This window comes from Phycodurus eques, chromosome 14 (assembly GCF_024500275.1).
Source record: "Phycodurus eques isolate BA_2022a chromosome 14, UOR_Pequ_1.1, whole genome shotgun sequence".
Classification (NCBI taxonomy): domain Eukaryota; kingdom Metazoa; phylum Chordata; class Actinopteri; order Syngnathiformes; family Syngnathidae; genus Phycodurus; species Phycodurus eques.
This window is the reverse complement of record NC_084538.1, coordinates 19,183,000-19,210,584: the sequence shown is the minus strand read 5'-3', so window position 1 is coordinate 19,210,584 and position 27,585 is coordinate 19,183,000. Positions and strand designations below refer to the sequence as shown.

The window sequence follows — 27,585 nt, the reverse complement described above, 5'->3', positions numbered from 1 at the left end:
TCTTACATTTAAGTTAAACCTCTAGTTGAATGATAAATCAGAAGGCCTTTATTGCGAAATGATGATAATATTATTAAAGGTGACAAAAAAATCGTATTAGTTTTCCCTGCACGTGAAATTACTCCCGGTAACATTGGGCACGCAGAGGGCACTGTAATATTTAAGCACTGTACAGAGCTGGGGAACTAAATCCCAATTTTCGGGGTGGACAAGAATACATTACAGTGGTATGTGCCAACTAGTCAATTGCATTCATTGAATAAAAATTTTATGGAATAATTTGTCAACTTCCCTTTTAAACATATGTATTTGAACACAATATGCATTAAATATATTGAAAATACTGTATGTTTTGTAGTGTCTGTGTGTTAGATTTGTGCCTTTAAGAGGTGGAGCGTGGTGGGGTGGCGTGTGAAATCGATGAGTCTGCGGGTGAGTGTCTGTATGTAAGCTGTGAACAGCAGCAGCTCCCTTGTGAGTATGCTCATTGTGTTTGTGTTTTACTGTTCCCCTGGTGTTCAAGTAAGCAGTTGAAAAGTGCAACGGCGAATGTGCACTGTGAAAATGGGGGAACACTGTAGTGTAGTGTTTTTTTTTCCCCATGGAATACAATCATGTCAGTAACAGATTTTATCAGAGACATTACCTTCTCTGAACAAAATTAGACTTTAGGTGCTTATGTCTCCATCAAAGACTGTTCCTTAATAATGCTTTTGCCCCTGCCTACAAGATCTGATTGACCTCTTCCATTATTATTATTATTTTTATTATGATAAAAATGTTTTTTTAAAAAAAACAGAACGATAGAATCCAAATTCGTAGTCACAAATGTCATTTGACTTCAGTTCACCAATCAGACAACACAAGGCAGTCACACGACCGCGCACATAGTCTTCACTAGCAAATAAAAATGACTTATTTTGGGGGGGGGGGGGAAACAGCCTTGCAAGTGTGTTTACTTTACGAACTCATAAAAACAACTGCTTTAACATGCAGCGTAGTTTTGTCACTGGCCAAATTTGGATATTTCAGCCCACTTTTAACTTGAGAAAACACCTTGCGGTAAGTTGCATATGTTTCTATTGTTGTTTTGTCAGTGGATATGGCAACATTAGGCCTGTCTTATGGTGTCGCGTGGGCACACACACACAATCACTAAGTCTGGTCAGCAAACAGCTTCTTCACTAAGTCATTTAAGTGAATAAAGTAAATAATTCATATATATAATAAATAAATTTCTGTAGGGCCCAATGGATGTGTTGTTGGTTTTTGGGCAGTTGAAAATTGAAATGGTGGCAGGTTTATGTCGACTCCCATATATTATTATTATTATTTTTTTTTATTATTATTTTATGTTCATGCTCTGATTTAAAAAAAAAAATCCGAAGTTACTGACAACTTACTCTTGATTAGTTTTTTCATTGAGTACTTTCTTAGTCTTACTCAAGTAAATATTTGGATGACTGCTTTTTACTTTTACTTGCGTCATATTATTCTAAAGTAACAGTACTCTTACTTGAGTACAAAATTTGGCTACTCTACCCACCGCTGGTGATCATCTTATCCAAAAGAGGCGCATTCGAAGCTGGAGTATTGGTATCTCTCTCTCTCTTCTTTCTCTCTTCTTCTCTCTCTCTCTCTCTCTCTCTCTCTCTCTCTCTCTCTCTCTGCCTCTGCTTCTGCCTTTGCCTCATCAGCTAACAGTAAGATCCACAAAGAGCAGCATGTGAAAGCTTGGGAGGAGGCTCTGAATAAGGTGATGTCCATTGACTGATTTTCGTCCTATATTAAAATCATCGTCAAGTAATAAAAATTCTGGCAATAATGTTATATCAATTGTCCATTGAGATATTCAATATAAAATGGCTGTAATTAGTGACTACCCATTTCTGTGAAACCTATTAAATTTAAGATGATAGTTTATAAATCAATTACATGCCAACTGTTGTGTTACTAAATACAGTATGTACATTATATTGCTGATGACAACAACAACACTGTCACTGTTCAAATACCGGTGGACCTAACTACAATACATACAGAGACGCTTTAATTTGTTTAAAAGTATTGATGGGAAAGTTTTGAGTATTGATGGACCCTCTCTTTGCCCTACAGTCCTTGGATTGTTTTCATTTTCATCTTGCATGAATGAAATAATGCTCTTCCTCTAGCACATTCAATACTTTTTAAATCGTGTTTAGATAGAGCTCTTGCGTATCTATAATGTCTTGAGCAGCGTCACAGCTGAAAAAAAAATCAATACATGACCAAAGGGGATTGAGGAAAACAGTTAGCATCCGCTTATCACTGTCTCAACCTCAATACATACCATCCTTCAGTTTATAGACATGCATAGACATTAAGGTTTCTGTCAGTGTGTACTTTGTGTCTGGGATTTACAAAAGCAAAATTGAAAACTCAATTACAAACTGATGCTGAGTATTCAGAGGATATTAAAAGGGAAACCTCAGAACCTGACACAGAATAGCATTTTCCTACAGAGCACCCTCAACCATCCATCCAAATGTCCTGCTCTGTGCACTCCACCAGTTTCCACAGACCAATTTGCCCCGTTGCCTCTGCGGGGCCGTGTGAGATTGATGGGCCTAGGGACACCCTCATGCTACTGTGTACCTAATCGCAAAGTACAGACTTGCCGTAACGCTCCATTAAGGGCCTGCAGCAGTATGGTGTAATGGTTAAGGAAATGCGCCAGGGAAGGGAAGGTCACTAGTTCAAATTCCCAATGCTTCCTTGTCCTGCGCTACATGTCCAATTGGAAAAATGAATAGTGACAGGTTGCCGGGTAATACATGAGCACACACAAAAAATATGCTCTTCAGTGAGCAAACTGTATTATGGTAGTGAGCCAAGTCTGACTTTCTTCTTACTACGGTGATAAGACAAAGTCGAGGCATAGAGTCAAATCACATAATCGAGTAATGAGCTTGTCAGTCATCCAGGTAGCGTCTGTTTCCTTCCAGGATGAGAAACACAAACTGGGTAAGAGGGTCATTGAAAGGTTTTTTTTCTATACCACCCTGATCAGGGTGAAGAACTAGCTGATGGCAGTATCCTAACTTCCTGTCAGGAGGGTACACTCCAGAGACATAATACCAGGCAACGTACTTTAGAGGCAACAAAATTGGATTGTCTGTTGGTCCCGTGACTGATGAGTTCATTAAAGTGGAGGGGTATGGAGACAGAAGTCCAACTATAGCAGCATTCAATCATCCTGTATTGACGATATATCCTTTCACTTCACTAGCTTGAGCAATCAGGGCAAACTGAGAATTGCACATTGAACGTGCATTTTTGAAAGGTTTCACACACAAATGGCAAAATTGCTCAATTCAAACACAGTTGGAGGAACAAATGAAAGTACTACATGCATTAACTGCTTGTTGTCGCAGTCTTCGGAAAACTTGTTTTTAATTTACTTGGAGAATATTTGCATTGAGACTTTGTTTTATGGAAGTAATGTTCTGCCATTATTGTTTTGAACGTGACATACTTAGGCATGCATGAGACCTATGTTTTGTAGACTAGCATTTTTCATTGTTTAAATGCACAAAAATCTCCACTTGAGATCCATTTTTACTCGCCAAACATTTTCTGTTTTTAGTTGACAACATAAGTGCTCCTCCGATAAAAACCCTGGACATTTTGAATAACTATAATTATGACTGGCGGCACGGTGACCAACTGGTTAGTAGATCTGCCTCACAGTTCTGAGGACCAGGGTTCAAATCCCGGCCCCGCCTGTGTGGAGTTTGCATGTTCTCCCCGTGGCTGTGTGGGCAGGTTTCCTCCCACATCCCAAAAACATGCGTGGTAGGTTGATTGAAGACTCTAAATTGCCCGTAGGTATGAATGTGAGTGCGAATGGTTGTTTGTTTATCTGTGCCCTGGAATTAGGCGGCACGGTGGACGACTGGTTAGAGCGTCAGCCTCACAGTTCTGAAGACCCGGTTCAATCCCTGGCCCTGCCTGTGTGGAGTTTGCATGTTCTCCCCGTGCCTGCGTGTGTTTTCTCCGGGCACTCCGGTTTCCTCCCACATCTCAAAAACATGCATTAATTGGAGACTCTAAATTGCGCGTAGGTGTGACTGTGAGTGCGAATGGTTGCTTGTTTTTATGTGCCCTGCGATTGGCTGGCAACCAGTTCAGGGTGTACCCCGCCTCCTGCCCGATGACAGCTGGGATAGGCTCCAGCGACCCTAGTGAGGAGAAGCGGCTCAGAAAATGGATGGATGGATGCCCTGCAATTGGCTGGTGACCAGTTCAGGGTGTACCCCGCCTCTCTCCCGAAGATAGCTGGGATAGGCTCCAGCACCCCCGCGACACTAGTGTGGATAAGCGGTACAGTAAATGGATGGATGGACAGTTTAAACAAAGTTTGACTAAGGCTTGTGCAATCCATCCCAATTGTTTACATACAGGTCATTAATAGCACTGAATAGCTAATTTTGAGTGCAAAAGCCTGGAACAACTAAATCAAACAAAAGATTGTGTCTGAGAGCCTTAATTGTCTGTCATTGCTTCAAATTCTGTGCAAGTTAGAATGGAAGGTAATTTGAGGCCCAGCTTTGTGACAGGTGCTGGAGGGTAAAAATGGAGGTGGCCGTGAAATCTGCGAAATGTGCTAAGGCCACACGGTGAGTTTGCCGAGAGAGATTAAGGCTTTGATTTTGTAGTGGGAGGTGCATAGAGGGTGTTGTGTTAGAGAAGCAGGTGGTGCCTTAAGAGAGTACAACACTTCTGCACACTGTTTCTCTCTATAGCTGTTTCCCTAATGCTGCCTGACAAAAGGAACATAGTAAACCCTGAGCTGTGAACAATTAGACACTGTTGATCCACGTGTGGATTTGCATGAGCAACAACACCTGCTTCCATCTGTGTCAGAAAGACTTATCTAAAGAGGATAAGTACATTCAGTTGTGTATAAAATACGTTCACAGTCAATGTTTTGCATGTATATCGGAGGCCTTTCTGTCTCTTCCCTAGCAAGGATAAAAAAGGCACCCTATACATATTTTGTTTAATTCTGTGAACCAAACATGAACACGCTGAAAAACCCACCCATATACATTTTTGCGCTCTTTAACACCCAAAGATGACACAAGATGGCGCCAAAGCCCCAGCAAATAGGAATGTAGTAATTAGTGTCAAGGATGTATGTATACTGTGAGTGATACATCTTAACTGTTCTAATATTTTTGTATGTCGGGGAGGAGATACGTTATGGAGAGTCTTTGTCGTCCAGTGTCTATGGTTTTGTTCAGTTGAGTGGCAATTAAAAAGCTCAAGCTAACAAACGACGGAGGGCTCAATTCAATATTGCTTTTTTTATGGGTTGTGAAGGTGACACAAGCCAGTATCTTTGCACTCCCAGCGAATTTCTTCAAAATCAAATTCAAAGATATATTTTGACATCTGAGAAAGGCTGAGAAAAAAATGGAGTAGAAGAAATGTGAATTGACATTAAAGGGGACATATCTTCCTAAACCAGCTTTCTCTTGTATTTGGGATGTTATATTGTTGCTATGTTGCCCCAGTAAGCATCCATCCATCCATCCATTGTCAACACCGCTTATCCTGGTTAGGGTCGCTGGAGCCTATCCCAGCTGACTTCGGGTGAAAGGCGGACTACACCCTGAACTGGTCGCCAGTCAGTCGCAGGGCACATATAGACACGGACAACCATTCGCACTCACATTCACTCCGTCACTGAGTGGGAACTGATCCCACGCTGCCCCCACCAAAGTCAGGCGAGTGTACCACTACACCATCAGTGGCTTCCCAGTAAACGTGAAATATTAATTAAAATCATCCACGCATTCATGATCTGCAGACGTTTTTCTGCCAAGAGGCCTGAAATGAGGTACTGTAATTTCTCGTGTATAATGCGCACCCATGAATATAACGCACCCCCAAAGTTGACGTGCCAGCAGGGCACATACAAACAAACAACCATTCGCACTCACATTCACACCTACGGGCAATTTAGAGTTGTCAATTAACCTACCATGCATGTTTTTTGGGATGTGGGAGGAAACTAGAGTGCCCGTAGAAAACCCACGCAGGCACGGGGAGAACATGTAAACTCCACACAGGCGAGGCCGGGGATTGAACTCCGGTCCTCAGAACTGTGAGGCAGATGCTCTAACCAGTCGCCCACCGTGCCACCTTAGGATGTTGTGTTAAACATAAATAAAAACAGAATACAATGATTTGCAAATCATGTTCAACCTATATTTAATTGAATACACTACAAAGACAATATATTTAATGTTCAAACTGATAAACTTTATTGTTTTTAGCAAATAATCATTTCAATAATTTTATGGCTGCAACACGTTCCAAAAAAGCTGGGACAGGGTTATGTTTATCACTGTGTTACATCACCTTTTCTTTTAACAACATTCAATAAATGTTTTGGAACTGAGGACACTAATTGTTGAAGCTCTGTAGGTGGAATTCTTTCCCATTCTTGCTTGAACAGTCCGGGGTCTACGTTGTCGTATTTTACGCTTCACAATGCGCCACACATTTTCACTGGGAGACAGGTCTGGACTGCAGGCAGGCCAGTCTCGTAGCCGCACTCTTTTACTACGAAGCCACGCTGTTGTAACATGTGCAGAAAGTGGTTTGACATTGTCTTGCTGAAATAAGCAGGGGCGTCCATGAAAAAGACGTTGCTTGGATGGCAGCATATGTACCTTTGAGCATTAATGGTGCCTTCACAGATGTGTAAGTTACTCATGCCATTGGCACTAACACAGCCCCATACCATCACAGATGCTGGCTTTTGAACTTTGCGTCCATAACAGTCCGGATGGTTCTTTTCCTCTTTGGCCCGGAGGACACGACGTCCACAATTTCCAAAAACAATTTGAAATGTGGACTCGTCAGACCACATAACACTTTTCCACTCTGCATGAGTCCATCTTAGATGAGCTCGGGCCCAGAGAAACCGGCGGCGTTTCTGGGTGTTGTTGATAAATGGCTTTTGCTTGGCATAGTAGAGTTTCAAGTTGCACTTACAGATGTAGCGCTGAATTGTATTTACTGACATTGGTTTTCTGAAGTGTTCCTGAGCCCATGTGGTGATATCCTTGACACATTGATGTCAGCTTTTGATGCAGTGCTGCCTGAGGGATCGAAGGTCACGGGCATTCAAGGTTGGTTTTTGGCGTTGCTGCATTCATGCAGTGATTTCTCCAGATTCTCTGAACCTTTTGATGATATTATGGACCGTCGATGATGAAATCACTAAATTCCTTGCAATTGTACATTGAGGAACATTGTCCTTAAACTGCTTGACTATTTTCTCACGCACTTGTTCACAAAGAGGTGAACCTCGCCCCATCTTTGCTTGTGAATGACTAAGCAATTCAGGGAAGCTCCTTTTATACCCAATCATGGCACCCACCTGTTCCCAATTAGCCTGTTCACCTGTGGGATGTTCCAAACAGATGTTTGATGAGCATTCCTCAACTTTCTCAGTTTTTTTTGCCACCTGTCCCAGCTTTTTTGGAACGTGTTGCAGCCATAAAATTCTAAGTTAATGATTATTTGCTAAAAACAATAACGTTTATCAGTTTGAACATTAAATATCTTGTATTTGTAGTGTATTCAATTAAATATACGTTGAACATGATTTGCAAGTCATTGTATTCTGTTTTTATTTATGTTTAACACAACGTCCCAACTTCATTGGAACAAATTTCAGTTTAGTTTTTTCCCAGGAAGTTGTGTTAGTCACATAACGTGAATTCCCTCCGTGCTGTGGAGCAGCTAATTGTTGAACATTAATTTTGGTCAACCCTTACTCAATTATTCAATTTTTCAATTCAGTTTTGAGCTGGTAAACAAGTTGCAGAGGTTTTAAAGTAGAGATAAGCAATCTTGGAAAGAACGGCCTTCACTAGGAAAATCATACAAATTTTCGCATGCATCTGTATAAAACTATATATGGATATGTTTACTACATGGACACATGAAAAGTATCAGTTCAACAGATTCAGTTTGGTATAATAGCTTGCACCTTTTTGGGCATCTATTAAATGTTTGATGAATTGGAAAAAATGGGAGAAACAAGGAGTTTCATCCATATTTCATCGGTAAAGCTCACTTGAAATGATAAAGCAAATGTTGCTGTGGGCCTGCACAGGAAATGGAAACCATCGTATTAATTCAATTTGAGGACTGTTCAAAGTCAACAGAGAGGACTATTATTTCAATCTCAAACAGTATTCACATTTCATTCCAGAATGTGGTGTAATGAAGAAAAAAAAATCCCCACATAATTTTCAGTTTGGCATCTTTGAGCTGATCTGAGAACTCAGTCACCCAGCAGATGTGAAATGCATTCAGTCTACATGCATATTACTGAAGCATTCAAAAGCAATACATGAAGAAAAAAACAGGTTGAGTCTCTTACTTTGCATTTGGTAAGACTGTTTTTCGCTCCATTCACCTTTGAAAATTGCTAGAATTTCGCAATTCCATGAGTACTACGTAAAATACATAATGTGGCTACTTAGTGATACAATGCCACAATCAAACCACTGCAATTTCGCTTCATAGAACAAGGAACCATATTGGTTAATGCTGTTAACCCTTTGATTCATCCCAACCATTCAGTACATTTTTAAAAAGCTATAATTAAACAAAACGAATGTAAATATATTACCAGTGGAATATAGTTTATAATAAAATATAATTGTTATTAGAAATACAAAGAGTAATCGGTTAATATTTTCAAAAATTATTCAATATTTTAATTTACTACAGTGTCAGGGGTCACATTTTTGGATCTCTTCGCTGAGTGCCAAAAAAGCTTCTTAACATGAAAAAGCCATCTTACCCATGGTGCAGTTGGTTTTAAAGTTGGGTTCAATCGTAGCCATTTCATCAAGTGTCCGCTGGTCATAGCTGGCTGAGATCTGGAAAGGTGATCCCCCGTGGGTCTCCAAGGTGAGGTGAGCCACAGCCCAGCTGCCAAGGAGAGAAAGCAGGAGCAGGATCATTGTGATGAGCAGGCACCATGGCTGAAAGATATTCTCACATCCTCTATGAGGCTGTGGGGTCAGGGTGGGTTGGTTCTGCTCGGCCTGAACCCCCATGGCGCCCGGGATGGGACTGTCTAAGACCTCAGAGGAAGATGTGCGGGCTTCCTCGTTCCATCCAATTTTGGTTTGCTGACACATTGCCATTCTTTGAGTCTGTAAAAGCAGCCTTACATATGACAAGGCGTCAGGTAGGTGACACCTCACTTGGAATCCTTAGATGGTCACTGATTTGGGAAAATCAAAACGCTGAGGAATAAACTGTTGGTTATATGAGGCAGTGAGTGGAGTCCTGCTGTGAATGCTGCCCTCCCACAACCATCAACTGTCCCTAATTTTGTTAAGCAAATTGTGCTGCGTTCACTTGGCTTTACTGTCATAAACAGTCGCCCCCTCCCTTCCTCTCCCACTTTCTCCTCGCCATGGCCCTGCTTCTTTTCCCATACAGTATGCCATCTGTAAAGCACTCTTACATACAGTAATACAGTCAGGACTATGTAAAATATTTAGGGCCACTGTTACATGTGATGTATTTGCGATCCTATAATGATCGTGAGCTACGCTCGACTGAACTGCTAAAAAAGATAATAATAATAAATAACTAAATCATGGAGCAGGGTAGTTCTGTTTGTACGTCCATCTGTGTGTTGGTTGGCAGGCTACTTTTTGATTCATGGCGGATGACATTATACACTGCTCTGTAAACATACAAGCAATAAGGATATTGACATGGATATTATTTTGTCAACATAATGATGTAGCTTTGGGTTGGCTCTCTGTCAGTGCAAAGCCAAACGTTATCTCAAGGTTATTTATAACAAAGCCTTAAACGTTGAGGGAACCAACCAATTGAAGTGCGGTCTTCACACACACATGTTATCCACATATTGTATCTGGTTGTATTTTGTTTGGACTGAGAACAATATCTAGTAGAGGTTTACTAATAATATACAAAATACAAATAATACAATAATAAAAATTATTTGTATTATTGTAGGCTATTATTTGTAATTATTTGTATATGTAGAGGGTGGGCCAAAAGTGGGAATACAGGTGTTTCACATTTTAGATGTGTATGCTTTTGTATAAGCTATAGATGTCAAATATGCATTGTAAATGAGAGGGTTGGGAGTGAATGAATTTTAAGTGTGTTAATTTTTTATCTAAATACAACCAGCTGTGGAAGGTCTAGGTAATTATTGCCTATGAATGAATGTGGTTGGATGGTCGCTGGTGGGGCAGTCATGCTTCCATCAGACTGCCCCAGGCCAGCTGTGGAGAGAATGAATGATGTGTGCAATTACATCTTTGAGTGCATTGAAAAAGCGCTACAGTATCAGTCGTATGCATTGTATTTTTTATTATCCAAAGCATAATTCTGAACTGATTAAGATTCTTCAATTCATCTAAAATGCATTTTTATGGAATATGGGGAGGCGTCACAGTATCCGAAAAAAGAAATTTGAGAACTTGCGAACTCCATCCAGAAAAGTCAAAGATTCCCCCGAAATACAAATCTGTGAGTCTGGCTACTATTCCCTGCTGCACTCTTTTGAAAAGTTTTGTATTGAATTCAATTCTGCCTCAGGTGACCCAGTTTAACTTGACCAACAGAGACCTGACCAAAACAAGAAGTGTGGTATGGCTATGGCGCCTTGAGTAGGGCACCTAAATGCCCAATTTGCTCCCTGCGGGCCACATGAGTCATCCACTGCTCATGTGTGTATCACTGATGGTTTTTTTTTCGTGCTTGCTGTAACCACTATTGTGATGGATTAAATGCAAACTTAATGATAAAAAAATTTATGCTTACAAATGTTTAATTTCATGACAATAAAAAATGTTATGCTTCTGCTGATTGTTTTAAAAGGAACCAAAGGTAGCTTTTATTCCATTTTTGAGTAGCTGTTAATTAATTTGTCTTTTTGCGTCATTCTGATGACTGTTTCTCTTCAATTATTTATGATTTCAAAACGACTTATGTGAAAAGAGTCATTAAAACAACTAAGCCAGTGATTTTATTCCTTTACTTTTTGATTTTATGATGATGATTTTATGCACGTTGTGTGTACATGATTAGAACATCTGCTTACTCCTAGTATTTAATATGGTTTTGCCTAAATCCCAGATTCAGTATAGAGTGAAATGCAATCGGTGCATTTTAATGAAAATCTGAATACATAAAAAGCTGCAGCATTGCACACATTACTTTTTAAAAAGTCAAAGTAATCTGGTCAGCCCAAGAGACCCCATTGTGTTCTTCTCCTCCTCCAGTGCTACTTCCATGTCACCTGCCTCGCCGTCTGTCCCAGCCACGCCGCCAAGCACTTCCTCCTGCCCGAGCCCCCCCACTTCCTATATGTTCCCTGGTTCAGCCAACCACCCTCACTCCTCGAACATCCAGCCACCGAGATATCCTTCAAAAACCAATATCAGTTACTTCCTCTGCTTCTGCCTGCTTTTGGGTCCAATTCAATATCGCACAATCACCAATCGTGACAGAATACTCTGGCCCCAAAAATTGGACTCAGCAAACCCAGAAGCATTGAGGAAAGCGCTCACCCTCCAAAGCGCCCACATTGACAGACAGGACAAAGTTCTTAGCGAGACTATGGACTCCCTCCACAACCTCGCTCAACAAGTTTCCCTCATATCCTCCCAGATGCATTCCGGCACCTCTCCTGTGAGTATTCCTCCCGAGCTCACGGCCGCCTCCTCGTCACCCCACGCTGCTGAAGAGAAGCCTATGCAACTCGGAAATACCAAATTAGACCCTCAGGAACGTCAGCACCGTGTTAAGCAACGTTTATGTATTTATTGTGGAGAGTCAGATCATTTCATCACCACCTGCTCTTTGAAATTAACTGAAAGACCAGGCTCACCACGACCCGAGTGTGCCGTGGTGAGCCAAACCAACACCTCTCCTAGCTCTCCTTCCCATATTACCCTTCCTTCGTGTATCCTTAGTTCCGATCGCAACACCCCTGTCACAGCCCTCATTGAATCCGGTGCAGATGACAACTTTATCCATGACGGTTTGACACGTCAGGTCCAGCTTTCCCTCAAAACCCTCCCTTCTCCTAAAAAGGTTACAGCCCTGGATGGGCGACTCATCTCCCGTCACCCACCAAAAAGCTCAGTTCACTCTACCTATCTCAGGTAATCACCGGGAAACCATCCAACTTTTTGTCATACCTTCCCCTGAGACCCCATTAGTTCTTGGTATCCCCTGGCTCAAAAAAAAACAACCCCGCCATCGATTGGAGCCACCTGTCAATCACCAGGTGGAGTCCATTCTGCCACTCCCAGTGCCTTCTCTCCATCGTTCTGCCTTCCAGCAAACCTCGGTCACCTGCCATAACTATTGATCTCTCCCGGGTTCCGGAAGAATACCACAACCTCTCTCCTGTCTTCAGTAAAGACCATGCCATCTCACTTCCTCCCCCACCGCCCCTATGACTGCGCCATTTACCTGCTGCCTGCTCTGTAACATTTCTCGCCCAGAAAAGGAAGCCATGGAAAACTATATCCGTGACTCCCTTGCCTCTGGATTTATCCGACCCGCTTCTCCCCCCCTGAGGGTTGGATTTTTCTTTGTTGATTAAAAAAGACACCACTCTCTGCCCCTGTATTGACTTCCGAGGCCTCAACGACATTACCGTGAAACACAAAGTGCCACTGCCTCTCATAGACCCTTCCTTCGAACCCCTCTGCGACGCCCAAATATTCACCAAGTTGGACCTACGCAACGCCTACCACCTTAATCGCATTAAGGAGGGGACGAATGGAGAATCGCTTTCAATACACCTCTCGGACATTTTGAGTATTTTGTCATGTACTTTGGTTTAACCAACCGCTGTGTTCCAAACCTTTAGCAAAGATATCCTCCGTTATATGTTGAACCGGTTCATCTTCGTCTCTTTGGTTGACATTCTCATCATCTCCCGCTCTCTTGAAGAACTCCTTGAGAACCGGCTCTTTGTCAAGCCTGAGAAAATGCCACCCCGGAATCACCCGCAGTCATCCAGTTCATTCAACACTTCTGGTGGCCCAGCCTGGTTACAGACACCAGGGAATTCGTCCTTGCCTAATCCGTCTATGCCTGAGGCAAGGCTACACATCCACCATCAGCTGGTCTGCTGCGCCCCTTACCCATTCCGAGCCGCCCTTGGTCCCACATCTCCCTGGACTTCGTCACTGGCCTACCCCCATCTGAAGGTAACACTGTCATCCTCACCATTATTGACCGGTGTTCACAATGTACCTCTTCCCAAATTGCCCTCTGCTTTAGTCTTCAAATGTTCAATAGGGCTGAGGTCAAGTCTGTGGGAAGGCCATTCCAGCTGTAGCTAAGACCGCTCCCTTTCCTATGATTGGTTGGCTCCGTGTAGAAGACCCACTTGTGAGAGCACACGTGTTTGCTATGTTGACAGCACTGACTCGGGAGCGGAGAGGTAGGCGGCTTCGCTAGTGATGTAGATAAGCTAAGAGAAATTTGAATTACCTGATTTCAGGCCTCTTGACAGAAAAACCTCTGGAACTCAGGAATGCGTGGACAATTTTAATTCATACTTCACATGCTTACTGAGAAACCATAGAGACAATATTACATCTACACACACACACACACACACACACACACACACACATATATATATATATATATGTTAATTGCCTCAACATGTTCAACTGGATCTGGATTTTCATGTGTCAGATGTGAGTGGGTGTATGCAGTAGCAGTGTGTGTGAAAGAGTAGATGAATCTAAAAACACATCGACACACAAAATGCTGCTCCACAAACATCTCAGCTTTTAGGATTTCCCAGATGTTTGTGCAGTGACTCAACAGGCTTTGCATTACACGTGTTGCTAACTTCTCCTATTCTGCGTTTCTTTCTTAAATGTGTGATTTTGATTTTCCTCACTGCAGCTTACTCACTTTTCACTTGGGCTTTCTTAGAGCAGAGGGAAGGTGTTGATTGATGGGAAGTGAAACTTCAGCACCACACTACATCATTAGAAAGCATCTGTCATATCTTATCAAAGAAGAGAAATTGAACAGTCGATAAGAGTTGCCACTGTGTTCTTGATCAGGGTAATATTATTTTCGGACTCAGCAAACTACATGTGAGGATCCAAGCCCCACAGGCTGAATCATCAGCAGGATGTTGCTGAGCCAGTAATTGCACGGGAATGTTTGTTTCCTTGTGCGTAAAATATATGCAGGCAACGCATTGCGATACAACAAGCTCCTAAACCCCAGATAGGCAGTGAATAAATGCTTCAATACCCCAAAACTGAAACACAAAACAAATTAGCAAAATATATAATTTGAAATGAACAAATGTGTAAACAAAACTGTGTGTGCCTTGAGTAAAATATGCGAGATATTCTAAAAATAAAGCTGGCAGAGCTCTATTACATCCAATTCCATGAAATCCATGTGGACCCCAAATCAGCCCACCACGTACACACGTAGCCTAAATTATTGATACCCTCCGTTAAAGACAGAAAACCCAGCAAAGATCTGACGCTGGGCATGTTTTGCTCCAGGAGGCTTTGGTAGCTTTTACAGTGGGTACGGAAAGTATTCAGACCCTGTTAAATTTGTCACTTTTTGTTATATTGTAGCCATTTTCTAAAATAATTTAAGTTCATTTTTCCCTCATTAATGTACACACAGCACCCCATATTGACAAAAAAAAAAACAGAATTGTTGAAATTTTTGCAGTTTTATTAAAAAAGAAAAACTGAAATATCACACAGCCATAAGTATTCAGAGCCTTTGCTCAGTATTTAGTAGAAGCTCCATTTTGAGCTAATACAGCCATAAGTCTGATTGGGAATGATGATTTGGGGATCCTCTGCCATTCCCCCTTGCAGATGCTCTCCAGTTCTGTCAGGTTGGATAGTGAACGTTGGTGGACTGCCATTATTAGGTCTCTCCAGAGATGCTCAATTGGGTTTAAGTCAGGGCTGTGGCTGGGCCATTCAAGAAGAGTCACGGAGTTGTTCTGAAGCCACTCTTTTTTTTAATTTTAGCTGTATGCTTAGGGTAATTGTTTTGTTGGAAGATAAACCTAGTCTGAGGTCCTGAGCACTCTGGAGAAGGTTTTCGTCCAGGATATCCCTGTACTTGGCCGCATTCATTTTTCCTTTGATTGGCTCTTCTCCCGCGATGACTCAGTTTGGCCAGTTTGGCCGGACGGCCAGCTCTAGGAAGGCATCACAAACGTCTTCCATTTAAGGATTATGGAGGCCACTGTGCTCTTAGGAACCTTAAGTGCAGCAGAATTATTTTTGTAACCTTGGCCAGATCTGTGCCTTGCCACAATTCTGTCTCTGAGCTCTTCAGGCAGTTCCTTTAACCTCATGATTCCCATTTGCTCTGACATGCACTGTGAGCTGTAAGGTCTTATATAGACAGGTGTGTGGCTTTCCTAATCAAGTCCAATCAGTATAATCAAACCCAGCTGGACTTCAATGATATAGAAGAACCATGTCAAGGATGATCAGAAGGACAGCACCCGAGTTAAATATAGTGTCTCTGTGTGTGTGTGTGTGGGGGGGGGGGTTGTGAGAACAGTTTCGAGCAGAGAATATACACCCTTTGTTTGTAGTGTCACAGCAAAGGATCTGAATATGGCTGTGTGATATTTCATCCATCCATCCATTTTCTGAGCCGCTTCTCCTCACTTGGGTCGCGGGCGTGCTGGAGCCTATCCCAGCTGTCATCGGGCAGGGGGCGGGGTACACCCTGAACTGGTTGCCAGCCAATTGCAGGGCACATACAAACGCTCACATTCACACATACGGGCAATTTAGAGTCTCCAATTAATGCATGTTTTTGGGATGTGGGAGGAAACCGGAGTGCCCGGAGAAAACCCACGCAGGCACGGGGAGAACATGCAAACTCCACACAGGCGGGACCGGGGATTGAACCCGGGTCCTCAGAACTGTGAGGCTGACGCTCTAACCAGTCGTCCACCGTGCCACCTGTGATATTTCAGTTTTTCTTTTTTATTAAATCTGCAAACGTTTCATCAATTCTCTTTTTTTCTCTCAATATGGGGCGCTGTGTGTACATTAATGAGGAAAAAAAATAATTTAAATGATTTTAGCAAATGGCTGCAATATGACAAAGAGTGAAAAATTTAAGGTCGTCTGAATACTTTCCGTACCCACTGTAGATTTCATTGTACCTTGCACAGACTGAGAACACCCTGTGCCGGATGCAAAAAAATCTACCCCACTTAGCCTTCTCCATCTTTCACAGTGTTCTTTTCTTTGTATAATCCACTCTACTTTTGTGTTTGTAAATATAGAGCTGATGTGACTTGTCCAAAAAAATTTCAGTGTTGTCTCATCTGTCCAAAACACATTCCCCCAGAAGCTTTGTGGCTCATCAATGTACACTTTGGTAAATTCCAGCTACAAGTTATTTCAATGTTGTTTACCTTCTTTAATGTGTACTATGTGTGTAAATACAAGTCTCTGTGATTGCTGAATTATTTGTCTGTCTTATCACACTATATCTGTGCTGACAATCACTGTACTGATTAACTGAACAGTTGTGAATGGAGCAGCCAGTGCACATCTCTCATAACAGTTCAACTTAATAAGTGGTTGACCATGCATGGCACAGTGCCAGGAAAAATAAACTGCACTACAAATGAGTGAAAAAGGCTTATGTATGACAAATACTGTACAGTACTAATCTGGAGGACTTCAAAGAGGCACCTGTGAGTGGGCAGCTCGTTACAATAGCTTCGTTAACTTTCTCCTTTATTTTTACTTTTACACCCTTTTTTGATAAATTAGTGTTCGTTTTGCATTGCCCTAACCCATTTTGGACTGTTTTTGTTATTTTGGCCATGACATTCTTCAGTGCAGAGTATCAGCGCTTGTTGTTGTTGTGACTGCCTGTGAATTGGCAGCCCGTTTAAATGACCTATGTTGTCTCCTTTATTTATACTTCCATCCTCTTATTCTTTTTGCATTTGCACTATTACAGCGTTTTAGCCATGATATTTTATTCAGCAGAGAATATCGTCACAATTAGATTTTGTTTGTGTTCCAACATCCATAGCATCTAAATCAGCGATATCGATGCCAACCGTTATCATGTCAAGGGTGTTTTGCATTGTTGGTTAGCATTAATCTAAGCGGACGTTCCTTTTAAATACACAATATTTAATTATCTTGATTTTATGATTAGTTTGACAGTAAACTTCACCTGGGAGTGGCATTCAACAGCTTGAAGCCTCGTTTTTGATTAATTGTTCACCATTTGCCAAACTGCTGCTTATTGTGAAGTGAGTTAAATTGAGTTCACTGCCACTATAAAGCACTGGTATCTCTTGTTTGAGCTCACAAATATTTTTTTATATATTATTATTTGATGGTTATTATTATTATTCGTGTTATGTTCAATCTTATCCTTAGCACTTTGTTACAGCTGTGTTGTTAAAGTGCTCTATTAATAAAGTTGATTTGAATTTGTGGCTTAAAGGCATAGTTTGCCGTTTAACAAAAAAACAATAATAATAATAACGTCTCAATTGTTAAAACTGTCTGTATGACCTGAGAGTAGAATATTTCTCAATGATCAACCCTCTCAGGCCCCATCTTATGGCTCTAATTTTATTTTAATTATTATTTTAAAAATGACTCTGTGTGAGGAGGACCAGAATCAGTGACGGAAGGCGTGACGGACCAGTTGACAGTCATTTCTCATGTACTCCACTGGATTATTTAACTTCAGTAAGGAAACAAAAGTTAAAGAGAAGGAATTGGACAGTTCTCTTGACAAATCAAGGGTAAACATATGTAATGGTGATGTCCTACGACGACGGCTTCATTGCCGGGCTTGGAAAACACGCCGCCAACGTCACCGTTCTCACCGGGTCATCAGGTAAGATTAGCACCTTTTATATATTTGGATTATTTTTTTAAGCATACCACCACCACAGCAAGGTGTCAGTGATGGCAAAACAAACAAAAAGAAATGTAATGAAGACCATAAATGGATGTTAGACACAGAAAAGCAGTACACGTCTGTCCTGGTTTAGAATGGAAAAACTTCCCATTTTACACATAACTGGACCCTCACTTTCAAGGAGTTCAGCTTTGAGTCACTTATACTCAACAATACCTTAAAAACAATAACAAAGACGATGAACTGAATATACAGCTGAGACAGCTATGCACTGTATATGTAAGGTGACTTGCATATCCTTCATCCGTCTGCACAGACACTGTGTTCATTAGTTGTAATCTTAAAAGATTAATTTCAATACTTGCAATGTTAAAATATCGCCTGAATAAAGTTTTAGGATGATGATGGTTTGACGCTTGGACACATTGTTTCATTTTTAACAAATTCCTATGCAAATGTTTCTCCGTCCATCCATTCTCTGTACCGCTTTTCCTCAATTGGGTCGCGGGCAGAAATGTTTTTATTAAATTATTTTAAATTTGAACACATTGGAGGCCATCAAGCATCAATTGTGTTAACTTTCATTGGAAGCACAAAACAGACCAATGTACAAATCTAAACTGATCTGCTTTCAGTGCTGCCGTAATACTATTGATTTACAAAGCCCTAGCTTTTCTGTTCTGGCTAATATCCTTCTTTTCATTTTAATGTGGTGAATGTGCGTGTCTGCATTTGTTACTTAGCATGTAGGATGTGTATGTTCTGACCACATTAAGGCTTATTTGTCTTGTGGTTTCTGGTTTGCACGAGCTTTGCGCTTTATCCAAAAGAACGTGAAGAAGAAAGAAATTATTTTAAAATCATGAGTATTATTATTATCCTGTGAATCTTCGTTTAACACACTTAGAGCGTACAGACAGTGCATACAAGCAAAATGTTTTCCTCTTATATCCATAAAACATTTTTGACACTGTATTCACTTTATATTCCCTAGTGTCCGCACATTATAGAAATCTGAGTGTGCATAGGGGCTATACAGTATGTAAAAAACAATATAATTTGGATGTAATGTTACTACATCATTATTTAGGGCACAAATTGCAGAAACAAATTATTTTCTTATCTAGTACACAAAATGTTCTTAGTTGAACTTTGTTTGATGAAAGATTGAGCAGCAGTTCTTTTCTTTGCCTTGTTTATTTCCTCTATTTTCTTGTCTTTGTAAAGTGCGACTTAACCAGTGGAAGAAACGGAGTCAGCGCAGTGAAGAGACATTTAGGTTGCCTAACAAAAGCTTCACATTTACAGTATTTGCTTTTGGGCTTGTTCAACATTTGGAAATTGTTAAGTCAAGACTAATTACTGTGACACCATTACATTATCTTACTGGCTGTAATCACGCCATTTTTATTGGCAGTAGCCTTTTTTTTATCTATCAATTTTCTATATTCACTTTAGTCCTGTTCAGGGTTACAGTAGGGCCTTGAGCATTTCCCATGCGAATTAGGGTGAATGGCGTCAAGATAATTAATGTTTTTCTTTCAACCACAATTTTGTGAATGCCACAAAAAAATAAAACCATTAACTATTCAATATGAATCTTAAACAATTAAATACAATTTTAGCTATGAAGAAGACACACCAGGGCAGCACAGTGAGGCATGCGGCTGGCCCATCTGCCTCATATTTAAAGGTTTTGAGTCTGATTCTCTGCTCTGACCTGTTCTCACAATGCCCCTCCAAAGGCATGCTAGGTTACATGACATAGGTTAAAAGTAAAATGCCCATATGTGTGAATATGAGTGTGAATCATTTGATTATACTGTATGTGGAGTATGGAGTATGCCAATACAGGAACAGGTTAAATTGAAAGACTAGATGTGACAAAGCTGATAGATAGCTAATAACTATTTTTTACTATTCTTGTTACTAGCATGTAGCAGGAATGATCTGATAGATGACTATAGCTCAGGTTTCAGCTGGCAGTTAGGAGATTTACACAAAAACTACAGTTCATTTATAATATAATGTTCACAATAGAGCCATTCCCCACCAATCGGGAGCGCAAATGGTGCAGTCCATTTCATTTTATGTCATTCTCCATTGAACCAGAACTTCACGTAACTTTGTTGAAGACTGCTGCATCAAATAGTGTAGCATATAGAGTCTATTGGATGTTTTTCTCTTTGTGTGGTCGCAGTTACCGAGTATCTGCACATTTGTTGACAGTCTCATTTCTTTATTGCTGCCAGTCGCAGCCACGCTCACCACTCAATCCTAAATGTTTGTCACAACTTCTCGCCTCATCACATTGTTCCCTTTGTGTTTCTTTTTTAGGCATTTGTGTAGCATACTGCTGCATTCTCACTCTTTGCCTCCCTCGCAACTGGAAAAACAACCAAGGAGCAAAGAATACATTCAAAATTGTTGGTTATGTTCGGGAAGGGCCCATCTGAATGTTGTCAAACCCCACCATCAATCTACGAACACTCTTTACAATGTCAATATTCTCAGTCATCTTGGTCATGGGTCATCCTAACTTGGGGTCATCTTCCACCTCCTTGAGATCACTCAAAGCATTTGGGCCACTCGAAGCCTCCCAACAACTCCGTCATCTCCATAAGCCCCTTTGAGACATTTAGTTGGGCCCCAGCCCAACTTAGCCATGAAGTTAAAATTTATTATTTTGCTTCCTGCATCTGCCACCTCCAGTTGCTCAAGTATGCTACACAAAAACCTAAAAAATAAGCAGAGTGCGAGAAGTGAAGAATGTTATAGCATCATTGTGACGTTATCAAATGGCCGCTGAGTAATGTGTTTGGCTGCCACAATATAATTTCGCTTTTGTTACATATCGCATTAATTTATGAATGCAAGGATTATCGTCACACAGGCCTTAACCTCAAATAAGATGTCGAAAAAACAAGAAAATCACATTTATTTGATCTGACAGGCAATGAATAACAATAATATTCTTTATTGAACTTGTGACCAAGTAGAGGGTCTAGTCAACAATAATCATGAGACTTTTACATGATGGTTTCGTTCAAATTTATTATTTTGATTCCTGCATCTGGCACCTCCAGTTGCATGACAAAGCATGGCACAAGTATGCTACACAAAAACCTACAAAATAAGCAGTGGGAGAAGTGAAGAATATTATAGCATCATTGTGACGTTATCCAATGGCCGCTGAGTTATGTGTTTGGCTGCCACAATATAATTTCGTCGTTGTTACATATCGCATTAACTTATGAATGCAAGGATTATCGTCACACAGGCCTTAATCTCAAATAAGATCTGGAAAAAACAAGAAAATTACATTTATTTGATCTGACAGGCAATGAATAACTGTAATATTCTTTATTGAACTTGTGACCAAGTAGAAGGTTTAGTCAACAATAATCATGAGACTTTTACATGATGGTTTCTAGCTAGAATTAAGGAAGGCACTTAAGGCAAGCCTTAACTGTTATATATCCAATTGATTTAAACCTGAATACGGCTAAACCGATTATTCTGCAACAGAGCTGCCAGGAGCTAATAACAGAGGATGAAAGCAAACTGGAGCAAATAAACGAATGCAGATGCAAGGGTGTCCTCACTGTGATGTGTGTTTACATCTCACACAAACTGAAAAGATACAGAAACTATCTGCATAGCCAAGTCCAAAACCACTGACTTAATGTCTGAAATAACAAAGTGAATAAAGAGTCTTGAATCAACTTTTCCATTTAACGAAATGCTGACACTTAACTTACAAATGTCTGCTCATTAATTCACACAGCCTCTGTTTCCGCTAGTGGAAACAGACACCTTCCTGCTTTGGAGGGGTGCTATTTTTTCAAGAAGGTTTTACAACCCTTACTTGAATTAACTGAGAATTTAATACTTGTAATATGAATACCTGTATATGGTCAGTACCAGTCAAAGGTTTGGACGCATCTTTTCATTTTGCATTCGCAAGTGTGTTTAAACCTTTGACTGGTATTGTATGTGGACTACCTTTAATATAGTAATACGGCAGCAATAACATAAGTGGACCAAAACAGAATGTCTTTTAGTTTCCCAACTAAAATGTGGCATGTAACTACAGACGGACCTACACTTCACAGATAAAACGGCACATAAATCACTGCATATTTTCATCAGAAATTTTATACTGCCTCATATCTGGAGCCGAGAATGAGTACAAATCAGGTCAAACATTTTACTCCAACAGGCCATGAGCTATGAATGCTAAGCTTCAATCAAAATTTTAAATTGAAGACAAATGAGACACAACTCTGCCACAATTTAATAGAGGTCAAACTGAACACAGAATACTGGCGGGTCATTTGGACTCACTGGAAGCAATGAAAGAATTTATAAGAGAAATTAAGAACACTGCAGTGACAGTTTTTTCAAGACAGGTGGAAACAGATGACTAAAGATGTCTGAGCATTAGATGTCAATGTATCAACAGAGTGTCAGTTCTTCAATAACACCCTAATATCCACTTGTGAGCATCCATCTTGTGCATGTAGATTTTGTGGAAAAAAAGAGGGGAAAAATATGTTTTCATCAGACCATGGCCACTTCTTCAAAACATCTTATAATGAGATTAAGTCTTTGGCATCAATTGAAACCTTTATCTATTATTAGTGGCCCACGTGGTACTTTGCAGGGGTGACAAGACGTGATGGGTACAGATGTAGATATTTGAGTAGAAAAAGGTGGCCGATACATGTTTCAATTACATTTAAAGACTTTGGCATAAATGTTGCCCTGGTAGTAATTTTAGCAGAATGAGACACTACTGGAGGCTCCTTGGAGCTGACACTGTGAGCAGGTGGCGATCTAGTCCGCTGTGTCGCACTAGACAACAACGAAGTGCTGATGCTTGGGCTAACACGACATAAGAGCTGTCTGATTCGGATCACAACTAACATTGACTCCAAGAATAGGTAAGCTGGTCACATGACAAATACTCCATAATATAATGATATCTGAAAGCTGTATCAAATACATCACGATTAGGGTCGTGTCTAATATTTACAAAACAGGCTCAAACTATTTGGAAAAGCTCTCCGTATACAGTATATAACGCAGTACAATTCTTCACCACTGCAAATTCCAACAATAATACAGATAGAGCAGATACACACCACACTCCCTTTAATACTACACTGGACTTTTGGGAGGTTGATCTATGTGTCTGCTATATGCCTGCTACAATCTGAAAGCAATAATAATTGACTATCTACTTCGTAATCCCTGCTCTCTGAAAAAGTGAGTCAAGTGTCTTGCTGTGAAGGTGCCTGTCTCAGCACTACCCTCATAAGCCTCCAAATCAGCCTTGAAGACAGAGCCCCTTGCCTCTTCTAAAAGTGACTGACACCATGACGCTCATAATTCACGAAAAGCTCACCTCTTCGCAAGTTTATGCAACGACGGACTATCTGGTGATGCTCCTCACCAATGTTATCAGGGAGCCGGGGTGTCTCACAATGGGGCTATACTGATTTTTTTTTTTCAATTGAAAGATAAGAGGCGGCACGGTGGACGACTGGTTAGAGCGTCAGCCTCACAGTTCTGAGGTGCGGGGTTCAATCCCCGTCCCCGCCTGTGTGGAGTTTGCACGTTCTCCCCGTGCCTGCGTGGGTTTTCTCCGGGCACTCCGGTTTCCTCCCACATCCCAAAAAACATGCATTAATTGGAGACTCTAAATTGCCCTTAGGCATGACTGTGAGTGCGAATGGTTGTTTGTTTCTATGTGCCCTGTGATTGGCTGGCAACCAGTTCAGGGTGTACCCCGCCTCCTGCCCGATGACAGCTGGGATAGGCTCCAGCACGCCCGCGACCCTAGTGAGGAGAAGCGGCTCAGAAAAATGGATGGATGGATGAAAGATAAGATTATCTAAGTGACTAGCTTCCAACACAAAAATCTTATATTTCCCCACACTAAATCCATTTCTTCAACATAGAAATAAACGCCCTGCAACCGGACTAAATATTTAACATGTCAATGACAGCTTCAGTTTGTCTTAAACCAAACAAATAATATCAGCACATGACACTTATGGACTCCACGCACGCAGCACTTCCATGTTTTGGGCAAGGTGGTGTGCAAACTGGTCGGCATGTAAACGCATATTGACAACAATGACAGCATCCAACTCGTAATTTTCGCGTTATCTGCTGGACTTACTTAATGTTACCGTGAACAACGTATGAGCTTTAGAATTGCTACAGTTATCCAAGTAATGGTGACAATATCTGATTTAATGAGCTATTTCAATTTCACTGTACATATCCATTTGTACTTAAACTTGCATTGCTTAATTTTTGAGACACTCAACTCTCAACTCAATTGGTATTTATAGACCAATTTTAAAAAGCTGCAGCTGTAACAATGTGCTATACATAAAGATTGAACATAAATAGAATAGCGTGGAAAGCCTTTATGGTCATTGTATGGTGCAGATACAATGAAATTGGGGGTTATGAAAACATAAAACACAATTGGGCGGCACGGTGGAAGACTGGTTAGCACATTTGCCTCAACACAAAGATGTGCAATTCATCACTGTAGTTGCTTTCCCACTTAGCATTCACCATCTAATTAAAGTTCTTGATAATGGTTTCCTTCATTATAAACCTATAATCTATTATCCGGCCTTGCTGTGTGTGCCATGCATAAGTCTGTTGCCTATTTGAACTTCCTGCCTGAGTTTTGGGTTTGGCCATCTCCAAGCAAACGGGTTTGAATAATTCAGACACCCCAGCTCTTTAGCTGTAGTGTGTTCTATAAAAGTGTGATGATTGAAATGTCATTGCACCTGTAAAACTAAATATTTCAGAGCTGGGAGGTTGAACCCTTTTTCAGGCACTGAAACACACTCGACACCTATTGTGATAAATTGTAAGACTCATCAGCAATCAACAGTATAAACAACACTCGAAATTGCTCTGTCCCATTTTACGATGCATGCGTTATCAGTATTAGCTTCAAGTGTTAGATTGTAGCTCGTACTCTAACTTAAAAAGTATAATTTTAGACAGTATATTATTTAAAAAAAACTTAGAGTTGAAACTAACATTCAGTGATGACAAAAAAATAAAAATAAAACTATTTCAACCACGATTTTAAGGAAAGTATGGCCCGAAAGTCAAAGAAAAATCCAGAAATTAACCGTGAGACAAAGGATGAGACATTCTTTCCCTTCACTTACTGGTCCCATTTTGGGGGTGAAGGCTTCATTTTTGTACTGTATATGAAACAGTACGCTAAAACTAAACCTAATGAACTTTTTCACGGTCAGTTGGTTTCTGTTTTGGTGAGTTTGTCGTTTCCATGAAATCTTTGAGAAGCTGAGGAATTCAGCAGAAGAAATCACAGAAGGCTTCATTAATATTAAATTTATCTGCATAAAGAATACATTGAGGATTCATTATTTTACTCTTTTTTATCTGCACGTTTTACAATGTAATAATTTGGCTATTCAACCAAAAGCTGTTGCAGTTCGTTACAGTACAGACTGTACTTTACTTGCTATTTTACGCCCACAAGCTAAAGACACAGCTAAAGGGACCAAAAACAAACCTTGCTTGACAGCATCTTTAAAAAGGGGTAAAAGGAAGCCCAGTGACTTTCAACTAAAAGAAGGAAATACCAAGAGTCCTTATCACAGTGAGAGATTCACACGTGCAAGTCTTCCCTGTTTAAAGTGGTGACCGTCTTCTGGTGTCATGTTGGTCTCCCATCGCCTCCAGATGGGTCCATCATGCAGGGCTTTCACTGATGCTGCATCATGAGTCATTGCAGGTTTTTTTTTTCCAGGAGCAATAGAGACTTTTATAGCAATGTATTTACTAAAAAACACACCACACTCCATAGTCATTCAGTAGATCTACATTTTCACATCCACAACAGTACTGTTTGCTGTGCATGTACAGTATACTTTAATCTTTGGTAATTACTAGTAGATATGCTAATAACTACCAGGTTTGTGTTATAATTCTCTGTCACAAACTGATATGTATGTGTCCTTAATGTTCCGCACAGCTTGTTTTCATTAAATGTTTGGCAACTTCTAACAGTTCACGCAGGGGACCACAGAGACTTTAATCATGTTAAAGTCAAAATCAAAGTGCAGATAGAGGACAGCACAGAATACATAGATGTAATCTGAATAATAGGAACCGTGTTTATCAATGACGATTTTATCACTGGATCCACATTATGATAATTAAATTACACAGTATATTATGCAAGGCATAAACACACCCCACCAAAATGAGCAAATGCACTCGCGCGCGCACACGCGCACACACACACACACACACACACACACACAGGCGTCTGTCAGAAAGCTTCGTCTCAGCTGTAGGTCATGGTTCTTCTACAAGGATGAAGACCAAAATATAAAGCTACACACAGCACACAAGAATGGCTAAGAACAAAAAAGTCTGGGTATTTTAAATGGACGTCTATGGTTGCTGATCTAAACCTTTTTGAATATTTCTGGAAGCAGCTAAAAGATGCGGTCTGGAGAATGCATCCTTAAACCTCAGACAGCTGGAGCAGTTTGCTCAAAAAAGAGTGGACAGAAGTCTTATTGAAAGTTAAAGAAATTGATTGATGTAATCATCTCAAAAGGTTATGCAAAAATATATTAAGCTAAGGCTACCATCATTTTTGTTTTGAACATTTTCAATAGTTTGCATTTTTAAATGATTCTGTTGGACCACAAAAAAGAAAATGATCCATCCATCCATTTTCTGAAAAGCTTATCCTCACTAGGGTTGTCGACATGCTGAAACCTATTCCAGCTATCTTTGGGCGAGAGGCGGGGTATACCCTCAACTGGTCGCCGGCCAATCGCAGGGGACATGTAAACACAAAACCATTTGCACTCAAATTCACACCTACGGCAATTTAGAGTCTTCAATTAACCTACCATGCATTTTTTTGGGATGTGGGAAGAAACCGTAGTGCCCGGAGAAAACCCACGCAAGCACAGGGAGAACATCCAAACTCCACACAGGCACGGCCGGATTTGAACCCAGGTCCTCAGAACAGTGAGGCTAACCAGTAATTACGGTGCCGGCTTAATTTCAATTAGTTAATTTTCAGTAAATTACCTTTGTCAATTTCTAGTTATTTCACTGACCACCTTTAATGAAAGGGTACCAATAATTTTTGTCCATGTTTGGATGCATCGACTCTCACCTAATTTCTTTTTTATTATTTTTTTCTGCTGCCCATGTCTGCTCAAAGACCAGATTAAAAAGGCTTCCACGCCTTCATGGGAGTGCTCAGAAAATTGCAAAACCCAATGAGAACTCAATAAACTGCTATGCATTGACAAAGATGATATTCATGTGAGGGTGGAAGATCACATGGCTTCGAGCCCTTTTTTGATCGTGACCTAGATTAAATGACTTTGTAAACCCTCGCTTTCCAGGGCCACAGGAAATTACTCAAATCGAATGATACTGTAGCACGTGATTTAAACATGTTGATGCTGTCACATAAAAAAAACTGCTGTCAAAGCTTTGAGTTACCAAAGGGAAGGCATCATGTGTCCC

At 40.6% G+C, this 27,585-nt stretch overlaps 1 protein-coding gene across 1 annotated transcript in view; it reads right to left on the bottom strand.

Moving 5' to 3' along the window:
* The window catches only part of alk (ALK receptor tyrosine kinase), a 362,245-nt gene that overhangs the window by 116,120 nt on the left and 218,540 nt on the right, over positions 1-27,585 (bottom strand). The window contains exon 5 of the mRNA XM_061697428.1: positions 8,873-9,003. Within this exon, the coding sequence (XP_061553412.1) occupies positions 8,873-9,003 (131 nt within the window). The remainder of the gene's footprint in view (positions 1-8,872; positions 9,004-27,585) is intronic.